Below are 12,530 nucleotides of genomic sequence, written 5' to 3'. Positions count from 1 at the left end.
CATATTTGTACATTTGTCGTGTTTTTGTGTCGTCTGCTACAAAAGTAGTGATCCACTATTGGGATTTTTGTCTTGTATATTTCATGTTTGGACACTAGATGGCGTTGTTGTTCAGTTACAACGCCAGACACCATCATTTAAAAAAAAAATAAAGGGTAAGTATATTGTTTATTATGAGTGACAATGGCTTATTGTGCAACTTGTGAGCATCCTCGTTGAAAGGTGAGTTTTTTTTAACAACTTGACTCCTTCTGACATCTTTAAACGACCTCCTAGGTTGGATCATCACTCATCCATCCCACCTTTTTTCCCTCCCTCTTCTGTAGTCCAGAAGAGGTAGTCTGCTCTGCTCTGCTCTGCAAGCCCATTTTCACTCACAAAAGCTACTGGAGAAGACAATCGCCTGCCTGAGTGCAGTGGAGTGTCATCATGGATGCTTAAGAGAAAGAGAGAGAGAGAGTGGAGGTGTGCACTCTTGCAGGTAAACCGGTCCCTGAACTACCACTTTTTTTTTTTGCTGCCACTTTTATTTTTGTTTTGTTTTTCCAATTGTTTTTTTTTAATGTTGCCCACCGAGATATCAGCTGTGTGTTTCACCTCAAGGTAAGCAAACAACACACACTATGTCACTGATGTCATTTCGTGAGGATTTTTTCTTAGTATTGCGGGAGTGTTAAAGCCAAAATGTAACACTTTGGACGTGTATTACGGTAAATAGAGGCACGAGGCGACTTGTCTTGTTATCACAATTACGGTAAATGGATTTTGAATTAGTGTTGTTGTTGTTTGAAGGGCCTTTACATTGTGTTAGTGTCATTTTTGTGCGCTTATTAATGTATTTGTGTACTTTTTTCTTTTAAAACTTAAAACTTTTGGTGTGAATTATGTAATAAATGTTGTTTTTTTCTAATTATTAATAATATCCCCGTCATTTGTAGTTATTATTATTATTATCGAGGGTACTTTTCACTTTTTTTCGTGCCATTTTTTATATTAATTACACACATTTTTATTTTTAAACTTAAATCTCGCGCGGTTTTGTTGTAAATGACGCTATCAATATCAATTTAGTTTAATTATTCCATGGTTTCCATGCAATTATCAGCACAACAAATGTGCCACTAATGTATTCGCTCCCCCAAACCCTCCGTTAGGAAATAAAATCAGATTACAGGCTTGAATTTACATAATTCATTTCTTTTATTGTTTCATTATCTTCACGGCCAAACCATCATCAGCCGATATTTAGCCCATAAATGATCTCTAAGCTCTCAGTGACACTTCCAATTGACAAGGCCTTAAATATGACGCCATTTTATTTAAGACGTGTATGTATTTCCTGTATCAATTGGCACGAGCCAGGTCACCTGATACAAATGCGGTACCACGTGGTATATTTAATACTTGTAGAAAAAAAACAAGGAAGTTTTAACAAAAATGAGTGCAAAATTCGATGCCCGCGTTAATATTGCGCACCAAGTCATTCTTTTATTATTGTTATCAACCATAAATCGAAATGTTATTATTGTTATATATGGAATATCTTCAGTTATATTTGTTTTTCCTGCTCGTTTATGTTGAGCGACCATACTGAGGCAAGAAGAGAAGGCATGAAAACGGAGGAGAGCCAACAATCGTGTCTACAGCAGCCTCCATCTTCCACACCTTTTGTCGGTCAGTGATATTTTCAATATGTATTTTAATATATACATTTGTGTACAATCACAAACGTGGGAAAAAATAAAGTGGGATTTAAATTCGCGTTTTAGTGGAGGGGAAACGACCTATAATAAATATATTCCTACCCTCAAATGGGCCGCAGCGCTGTAGATGTTGCGTTTGTGTGTTGTTGTTATTTTACAATACAATATTAATATAGAGTATTAAATGGGATTACAATGATTTAAAGCAAAAGGTGGAACGAAAATAGGTACATTCCATCACTTTTTTTAATATATGCCTTTGTAAAAATATTAATGCTCGGTTTTAAAATGTATTATTATTATAACTTAACACACATTTTACTGGGAGGTGCTTCGAATGTGGGTTTATTTTGTATTTTAATATAATTTCTATGGGAGTTTAAATACACCAAAAAAATAAAGACATTATTAAACCCCCCTGCAGTGCAAACCACAAGCACAAGTTGGTGGTGTACCTAATGTTGTGTCCTATTTCCAGGTCCCGAGTACTCGGGTGGAGGTGCTGGTGGCGGCGGAGGAGGAGGAGGAGGTGGAGGAGGAGGAGAGGTGTGCGCAGGTTGCGAGTCTCCCATCGCTGACCGCTTCCTGCTGCGCGTTAACGAGCGCTCCTGGCACGAGACGTGCGTCAAATGCACGGTGTGCATGAGTGCCCTCACTGGGACTTGCTACTGCAGGGACCGGCTGCTTTACTGCAAGCCTGACTATGAAAAGTAAGAGCAACTCTTATTGTGTGTGTGTGTGTGTGTGTGTGTGTGCAACATATAAGTTGTCAATACATAGCCCAACACGTGCTAGATATTTGTAGTTCATCATTAATCAATAAATGTGTCTATATTAAATATCAACAGCATTTTCAATAATTCCAGGTAATAATAAACAGACAGACACAATTTTCAGGTCATTAAAAATGACATTTAAAAATATTGTTGCTTATTATTATTTTAATAAAAATTAACAAACTAATTACCTATACACAGTAAAGCAATTTTTATGATTTAATGAACTAAATCAAATGATAAAAACACATTTAAGTTAACTTGACTTAAACTTAAGTCAACAAGAAAAATAATCTTTAATTGAAAATTAAATTATTGGAACTGTAAGAAATAGAAATACAAAAATATTCATTTTTAATTAGCTATAAATGGTTGTTTGAACCCTGCCTCTCACCCCGAGACAGCTGGGATAGGCTCCAGCACCCCCCGCGACCCTCGTGAGGAAAAAGCGGTAGAAAATGAATGAATGAAAATTAAATTATTGAATTGTAAGAAATAGATATATAAAAAATATTCATTTTTAATTAACAAATATAGCTATAAATGGTTGTTTGAACCCTGCCTCTCGCCCCAAGACAGCTGGGATAGGCTCCAGCACTCCCCGCGACCCTCGTGAGGATAAGCGGTAGAAAATGAATGAATGAATATAGCTATATTTTTTTACAAATACATAAAAAATTGTAAACATTAAAACAATATAATGAATCCCCATATTGCTATATATATTAAATACTGAAATAAAATACCCCCCAAATTAATTATTAAAATTATTTAAATACATTTATAAAATGTTTGACTGATGAAAATGCGGTGTCTGCATTTTTTAATTTATTTTTATTTTATATATTTTATATTTTATTATTTTATTTATACTTATATGTGATGTATGATATTACGGGATAGATGACATATAATAACCGGCAGATAAACTATATCATGAAAATGCTGTTTTTGAAGAAAAATAAGGTTTTAAATAAATATGTGCATGTGATATAAGAAATATTATGAGATTTGTAGAAGTTTGTTGACATCAATATTGGCCCTCGGTGGTGGAAACACCGATTTTAGCTTGGCATATAAATGCAAAGTTGACTTAAAAATGGACGTGTAAAGGCAGATATAATAATGTGGTGTTGTGGGTGTGCTGCATGAGCATGCGGCTTTGCTATCAAAGTGTTTTGAAAAGTGTCAGACGCCGACCAACAGCTCCCACTCTTGTATCTCTGACATGATGAGGCGCAGAACAAGGACTGATGAAAGTGCAAAAAAAAAAAAAGAAAAAAAGGTTTGATTCCTTCCGGTTAGTTTTTTCCTATAGTTTTCCTAGCTGGCTATACACTATACATTGTTGATGTTGTTCCCCTGGATGAATTCCATATGGATTGTTGCCTTCTGCTTGTTCTTGTCGGCATCAGACTTGGCACGGGATGCTGCCCTTGACCTTCAACGCATCAGCAACAATGTCTGCTTGTTTTCTCCATCAGCGCCTCCCCCGTGCATGTGGAGCAGGTGTGTGGTTAGCGTGTGCAAGGGGGAATTTTTCAAAGATTTTGAAAGGAACTCTTGCAGTTGTACCTAATATTACGGCCATTGGGTGGATAGACGCATATATTCTCAATAATGATTATTTTCATTTTTGTCTGCTTTGTTGTTACCCCCCCCCTCCCAAGTTCAATCTATTATGGAAATGAGAGGATTTAAAAAGCATCATGTGTGATTTCTACATGCTGTTTAGGACCAGATGTTTCCAGTCATCATGACAGACTTCCAACTTTTTATAAGAAACATATCATATCCGCAATATCCTATACACTTCTTTCCCATCGCAGTTTTACACGTGCACAATTCATCATGTTCGAAAAGGAGTAGGAAGAAGCATTGTGGCCTTTTATTACAGCCAACCTAAGGGACACAAATATACGGAAATAAATATAAAATGCCCATTCATTCATTTTCGCGGGTATGCTGGAGCCTATCCCAGCTGTCTTCAGGCAAGAGGCGGGGTACACCCTGACCCTGGACTGGTGGCCAGCCAATCACAGGGCACATATAGACAAACAACCATACACACTCACATTCATACCTATGGACAATTTGGAGTCGCCAATTAACCTAGCATGTTTTTGGAATGTGGGAGGAAACCGGAGTACCCGGAGAAAACCCACGCATGCACGGGGAGAACATGATTTATTATTACATTTTTCAAATATTTCAATTTTGTTCTTAAGTCATCTTCATATATTTTCTTTTCGTAATATCATGACTTTATGACCACAATATTTTGACCTGATTCCCGTAATATTATAACCGCTTCTCCCAACTTAGTTTTCCAAAAATTACAACTTTATTTAACTTTTGTGTGTTTCTCGTAATCCTACCACATTTTAAAAATATATATATTTTCTGTAATATTTCAATTTTTTTCCCCTCACAATATTCCGATTTTATTCCTGTAATTTTTTTTCTCATTAGGATTCAAATTTTTTCTTTATATTTTGACTTTATTCCCATAATATTATAACTATTTCTCCCAGCCTATTTTTAAAAAATTAAAAAACTTTCTTTTGTTTTGCTTGTTTCTTATAATACCACCACATTAAACTCTAGGCTACTAAATTAAGTTTTCCCCTCACTATATTACAAGTTTATTCCTGTAAGTTTTTTTCTGATTAGAATAGGACATTTTTCATAATATTTTGACTTTATTCTTGTAAAAAACTTTCTTCTTGCATATTTTCTTTTTGTAGATATGACCTTATTCCCATAGCTTTCTGGCTTGAGTCTCGTTACCTTATAACCCAATTTTCCCAAAAAATACAACATTATTTTATCTTTATTTTTTTTCCTATAATATTATGACAAAATAAAAGTATTTTTTATTGTACCTTTCAAATTTATGCTAAAATACTAAAATTACATGAAATTACATTATTTTTCTTCACAATACAACACTGTTACTCTAAAAAAGTATGCCTTTTTCTTATTAGATTACAATGTTTTTGTTAAAATTTAATTTAATTTAATTTAATTTAATTTAATTTAATTTAATTTAATTTAATTTAATTTAATTTTATTTTATTTTATTTTATTTTATTTTATTTTATTTTATTTTATTTTATTTTATTTTATTTTATTTTATTTTATTTTATTTTATTTTATTTTATTTTTACCTTAATATTCTGGCCTTATTCTCGTTACCTTTACAAAAATATTCCATATATAAATAAGGAATCCTACTTTGCAGAAATTCACTTATCATGGGCAGGTCTGGAACCGATTAATCGCAAACGATGCATTCAAAGACGCGACACTACACTCGTCACTAGGTGTCAGTAATGTTAATGTCATGTTCTCTGAGACACACAATAAACAGGCTTGATCCCCGGAACAAGTAAATACCCCCACAAGTCTTATTTATGTGTTTAAATGGCTACTTTATTATTATTATGTCTATTATATTGGGTAATAGGAGTGTGAAGGTGAATTTAGGGGTGTTATTTCATGTCCAGAGAGCTCTAATAATGCTAAAAGATGTATTTAGAAGCTTGGAAACAGGAAACTATGAAAATATTCCATTCATAAGATCCAGTATTTATCACGTTCAGGTCTGGAACCAATGAACTGTACACCCACTTGTGACAGTATTGATGTTTTTTTGTGTAAAAGGCAAAATTCTGTGTGAAAGTGCCAGCTCGCTCGTTCTTAAGCAAACAAGCCTCTTGACAGCCCCCTGTCTCTCCCCACGCCGCCTCAAGCTGCGAGCTTTAAAAGCAGCGTTTCCTGGTCGATGCTGTTGAGTGCAGATAGAATGAAGACCGGTCTGGATGCCCCCTTGTAAGCCCCCATAAAGGCAACCTGGGCCCCTTGTGGAAAAACAGGTCACCGCGGGTGGATAAGGACTAAAGCCGTGGGTTTAATAGCTAACTCCGTGGGGTGGAGGCCGCTACACAGACGACATCTTTAACTTCATCAACTCTCAGACAAACGGACCACATAGATGCCGCGTGTCCAATGCCGTCCGCCAGCTACCGTGTCGTCTCTCCACGATTTGTCGCCTCATTCATCACTGTCTCCTTTGCAATCATATTCTTCCATCCCAAACCTCATTTCCCCATCAGTGAGATTGATAGCGGCGATGACGCCAAACACTTTATCTCTTGTTTTCTCTTAATGTCGCCCCCCCCCTTCCATACAAGTCCGGCCGCCCCCCACTTTGCATCTTCATGTTCCCAACGCCGCTAATTACACGGACGTATGCTTCTGTCTTGCAATGACTGTGGGGAAATACCGTTAACTCAATGACGTGTCAACTAGCCTAGTTAGCAACAGCAGACGGCTAAACCATGAATTGTTTGTCTATAGTGCTTTATAGCTATGGCTACGTTGCATAGCCAAAACAGTTAGCTAACATTTCTACTGCCGAAGCGCCGCACGGAAATTTGTGAAAATTGGTCAAAACATACACCGTGACTGTGTAGCCCGTGCTATTAACTTTCCGACAAATTCACCACACAGCGGCGCCGTTTTTAAACCCCATAAGTGTGATTGACTTGAAATTTCTCACACAGCTCTCCAAAAACAGCCAGTATAACTTTAGAGTGTTTTGTCTAATCACTGTGATATTTAATACACACCTCAAGGGGAAAGTTTGGGCAAGATTAGCCGCTATTCATCAACCGTCTTAGTCACTAATTATACAAAAGTCATTGACTTTTCAAATTAAGACATGCTTCGAATTTTCTTTTTTATTTTGACGCAGATAAAAAAAATGTGGGACACAAATGAGCTCTAGGCTAGACTTTGGACACCCTTTTTTAGTTTAGTCCCCTTGTAAAAAAAAAAAATGTTTACTCCTAGCTTGACTTTACCGGCTACATACAGTGATGATATATATGCATATATATATGCATATGCTGGTGTTGCTAGGGTGTTCCTAAGGGAAGCCGTACAGTAACTAATCCCTCATTTATCACGGTTAATTGGTTCCAAACCACACCATGATAAGTGAATTTCCTCCTCAATACAGTTTTTAATATTATTAGAGCCCTCTAGACATAAACTAACACCCCTATAATCACTTTTACACTTGTTTTACCCAATAATTAAGCCATTAAATAAAAAAGTAAATAAGACTTTGCGTGTGTTACTATGAATGTGTGTTTGTCCCAAATGGACAAAAAACAGACATCAGTCCTACAGAGTATAGTTTCATCTTTGCACGGGTTATGGATTATGGATTATGCACGTGTGTTTTTTTTAATTAGGGGTTATTGTTATCTGTTGTGAGATTATTTAAACCTGAAATAAAAGCCTGTTGTTTTGGCCATCAAGTCCGGTGCTTGTGTGTCACACCAGTACATTAACAGTACTGGCATCTCGTGACCAGTGTGGAATACTACATTGCCTTAATGTCTTTGAATGCATCTTTTGAATGCTTTATAGTTCACTTTTTTACTTTTACTTTACTTTTATTTAACTTTTTTACTGTTACATATTTTTGTGCATGAAAATGCTTAATTAGGCACAAAATATGGTCAATTTGTTGACATTTTTGATAAGTAATACGCTGTGTTCAAACACGAAACAGCATGATTTATTCATGAATATATTTTTGAAAAATTCTGATAGAGTTGAGACGTGAAATTCAACATCCGGAGTGGTGGCTTCTAGGGACTTTAGTACGGTTCTGTAGATCAGCGAGAGTCAAGGCAACAGATGATAGGTGAAGCGGCGCCCTGAATAAGGCAGAGACAAGAGCGCTGTAATGTTTTTATGGAGTATTATGGGCTGTAAAAGGCCAAACGTCATTTGATGGAGGAAGCTTTGAAGTGCCGTCATGGAGAAGGTAAAGAAGACAAGGTGGTCCTTTTTTTTTGTTGTTTTGTTTAGATGCGGGGGGGGGGGGGTGTTATTGCCACTGTTTTTGCATAATATGAAACCCCATCATCTTTACCCCCCCACCCTCCCACCCCACACACACACATTTTTATAACAGACAGCTAATAAATGTTTCATGGCAGAACAAGCTGCTCGCCTTCGCCTTTATTAAATCTCAGATAATAAAAGCAGAGAGGAAGAGGGGGAAGAGTGTGAAAGAATAGAGAAGGTTGGAGGGGGGGTTTGGGAGTGGGATAGGGGGGGGGGATAGACACTTTCCAAGCAAAATCGACTGGCTGCATCTCCTGTTTCTGGGGCAACGAGTGCCCGAGCCTCCCCCCCCTACCACCATCACCACCACCATCACCTCATCCTCGTCACCACCCCCTCCTCGCCGCTCCGCCTGAGACAGACAGGAAATGAGAAACGGGCAGACAGGATATTGCGTTCTGGTGGCCTGGGGATTAACTGTTTTATCTAAACCAACACACATCTGAGCTACGCACATCGCATTAATTCTTGGTGGCATCATCAGGTGAAAATCAAACTCTACTCTGAGACTCATAACAATATGAACGCCGTGCATGCAGATTTTTTTTTTTTTTTGGTGTGGTCGCTTTCCATCAGCATATTTTTACCGAAATATAATATATAATATCAGGAATTGGAGTCTTGATGTGAAACTTTTACAAGGAACCATATTTGGACCCCATAAATGAATTGTTTAGCCACACATTCATTATGTGTTATACATTTATGTATAGATTAAAACATATCATCTATTTGTTTTGAGTGTACCCGCCCCTTCAATCAGGAAGAAAATTGACTAGAAATAATAAAAAATGTAAATACAAATATTACAAATCCAATACCGATATCAACCAAAGTTACATTTTTATGCTGAATTGTCAGTACTAATAATAATTGGATAATAATAATAAATAATAATAAAAAAGACATTCCTAGAAATCAAAATCCTCATAAATATAGCAAAGATTTGCTGAAATTAAATAAAATTTCAATTTATTCATATTGAGGATAATTTAGAGGGCCGCTGACTGCCCGGGGGCCCCTAAAATAAAGATGTGGTGAGGGGGGGTGCTCCAATGTGATTTTTTTTTTTTTTATGGGTCCAGATTTTTTGGAAGTACAAGCCACTTATTCCAATCCAAACTCTGCATACAAATCATAGAAGTTCATATTTAAATGAGAAAGTGATGGGAAAATGGGGCAAAATTAAGGGGGGGTCCCAGGGAAAATTGGATGGTTGTGATGTAATCGGTGGTGATTTAAAAAAAAAAATGGTAAAAAGATTGACCAACTGCAAAAACTCTCGTCCAGGGGGGTCCAAACTTTTTCCACTTGGGGGGGGGGCAGATACAGAAAAATTGAAAGATGCAGGGGGCTGCTTTGATATCTGTACATTTTTTATATGATAATCATTTATTTTTTAATTTATTTTTTGGGTGTGGAAGGGGTGAAAATTGTCCAAAATTTTTTTGGTTTAATTTGTTTTAAGGAATAATCAACATTTTTGGAAAAAAATGATTTTTATTTTTTTTATCATATTTCTTGTTAAAAATTTTAAAATTAAAATGTAATAATAATAATAACAATAATAATAATAATAATAATTATTATTATTATTATTATATTTTAATTAAGAATTTATTAAATAAGAAATATTATTATAATTTAATAATTAAAATAATCATAAAAAATATATGATTTTCAAAAACTAAATAACATTTCCAACTTTGTAAATTATTATAATTGCTATTATAAAAGCTTTGTATTTTTTTTGTTATCGGTATCAACGTTTCAGCTTTTGATATTCCCACTCTGCTTTTTTTCTTGTCTCTTTTGCTCAATTTTATTTCTGCTTTATGCAACAAGCCAATAAAAAAACAAGCCATGGGCCACAAATGGCCCCCGAGGCCACACTTTGGACACTTCTACTCTAGCCCAAGATCCACTTTGAGACAGGAAGAGCTTCTGCTCTTTTTAAGCTCTGACTGCACAAACATCGGTCAAAGATCCTCTATATCAGGGCTTCTTAACCTTTTTGACCTTGGGACCTGTTCAAATATCGCTGCTGTTAGTTTGATTTGTATATGCTAACTAAATTAAATCCACTTACAGTTTAACGATAGAATAAAACCTTCCAGAAACAAAAATTTTTCAATATATGTTGATATTCTGGCACTATGTCATATATTTGACTCCGGAAAGAGCCTTGTTTTATACTATGTGGGTCTTTAAGAGATAACATAATTAAAATGTTATTTTTTTAACTAATTTGTGAAGCTTTTATTCAAGCAAAAGGAGTGTTTATGATGATGTGAGTTTATCAGTGCCCAAACAACAGCATCTGGCCTTGTTTTATGAACGTGTGTGCCCGGGCACCTTATCTAGCTTTCCACAAACTGAGCATTTGTGTTTATGTGACTGTGTATATAGCTACATGTGTGTATACATGTGTGTGTGCGTGTGGGTGGGCGTGTGAGTGAATGAGTGAGAGGTGGCAGGGTGGCAAGTATCGTGGGGAATGCTGGGAGATTTTAATAACACAGAAGCAGTGCAGGGAGATTTAATAAACGGAGATGATGTGATTACTGAACCCTGGCTTGGAGCCATTTTGCTTCACAGAGCAATATCCGCCCAATGTACACACACACACACACACACACACACACACATATATATATATTTCTATATAAAAAGATGGAGACTAAAGTGACATAAAAGTATAATTGTTGCATATCATTTGCTATTTTTCTCAAATATAACACCTAAAAATATGATGTTATATGTAGCAGAACTCCAAATGCTGCAGGTGTGTTGCAATACAAGCATACGTCTTTAAATATTCAATATCGTAATTATGGAAGCGTGTAACAATTGTGATGATGCTGAGGCATATTTATGAAAAGGCTGTGTGTGTGTGTGTGTGTGTGTTGTGGGGCACAATAGAACACAACACAGCTTAGGGAGATGACAAAAGATTGTCACAACAACGCAGCACTGACAGTTTTTCTTCTTGTGGTTGTGATCTTGTAATGAACCGTGGCCTCTAACCCCTCTGCAAACACCACATCGGGAAGTCTGCCGTGTTCTCCGTTTGTCTCAAAGATGTCTGCTGTCTGGCATCTTTTGTATCCATATACATGTTTTTCCTTGGTGTTGTGTATGGTGGTGATTCGACGGCAGTGTTTACTACTACTATAATCATCCATTTTTTTAATTATTTTAAATTGGAATTTTTAAAAATCTTTTATTTGTAATTTTAATGTAATTTTTTTATTTGTAGTTTTATTTTTGTGGATTTTTATATTTTATTTATAAAATGTATAATTGTATTTATTGACTGTAATGTGATGTGTAATTTAATTTATTATTTTTATTTGTTATTTTATTATTTTTTATGTATTTATCATTTTTATTATATTATATTATATTATATTATATTATATTATATTATATTATATTACATTACATTACATTACATTACATTACATTACATTACATTACATTACATTATATTATATTATATTATATTCCTGTTCAATGCAAAATAAGAATAGAATAAAAGCATGGCAAATTAGCATAGCTAATATCATTCATTCATTCATTCATTTTCAACCGCTTATACTCAAGGATCGCGGGGGGGGGGGGCTGGCACGGGGGGTTTGCTGGAGCCTATCTCAGCTGACTTCGGGCGAGAGGAGGGGTACACCCTGGACTGGTGGCCAGCCAATCACAGGGCACATATAGACAAACAACCATTCACACTCACATTCATACCTATGGACAATTTGGAGTCGCCAATTAACCTAGCATGTTTTTGGAATGTGGGAGGAAACCGGAGTACCCGGAGAAAACCCACGCGTGCACGGGGAGAACATGCAAATTCCACACAGAGATGGCCGAGGGTGGAATTGAACTCGGGTCTCCTAGCTGTGAGGCCTGCATGGTAACCACTCTCACACTGTGCAGCCTATCTGTATTACCCTTTAAATACTAAATATGGCATCCAGTACAATAGATTCCGGTCTGCGTATACCATCCTGCAGCCAGGTCAGGTCCAGTTTGAATGATACTTCTATTAGGGGGGGATTAGGCTGATCTACTTACAGACCCCCTTCTGTGGCAGTTGCCCCAACTTGCCTCCGTT

The 12,530-nt window shown here is 36.1% G+C and overlaps 1 protein-coding gene across 3 annotated transcripts in view; it reads left to right on the top strand.

Annotated features, from left to right (window-relative positions):
• The first annotated feature begins 300 nt into the window (after positions 1 to 300).
• Positions 301 to 12,530, top strand: part of lmx1al (LIM homeobox transcription factor 1, alpha-like) — a 21,191-nt gene continuing 8,961 nt past the window's right edge. The window contains exons 1-3 of one of the 3 annotated variants that reach the window (XM_078797226.1): positions 301 to 605; positions 1,579 to 1,674; positions 2,182 to 2,413. In XM_078797226.1, the coding sequence (XP_078653352.1) occupies positions 434 to 605; positions 1,579 to 1,674; positions 2,182 to 2,413 (500 nt within the window). In that variant the 5' untranslated portion in view covers positions 301 to 433. Of the gene's footprint in view, positions 606 to 785; positions 1,675 to 2,181; positions 2,414 to 12,530 lie in introns of those variants that run through there. The other 2 variants (XM_058050288.2, XM_058050287.2) reach the window with 2 other exon arrangements.

This window comes from Doryrhamphus excisus, linkage group LG16 (assembly GCF_037039965.1).
Source record: "Doryrhamphus excisus strain RoL-2023G ecotype Guam linkage group LG16, RoL_Dexc_Guam_v1.1, whole genome shotgun sequence".
Lineage (NCBI taxonomy): Eukaryota > Metazoa > Chordata > Actinopteri > Syngnathiformes > Syngnathidae > Doryrhamphus > Doryrhamphus excisus.
Note: the sequence above shows the minus strand (reverse complement) of the source record. Positions and strands in the feature narration are given on the sequence as shown.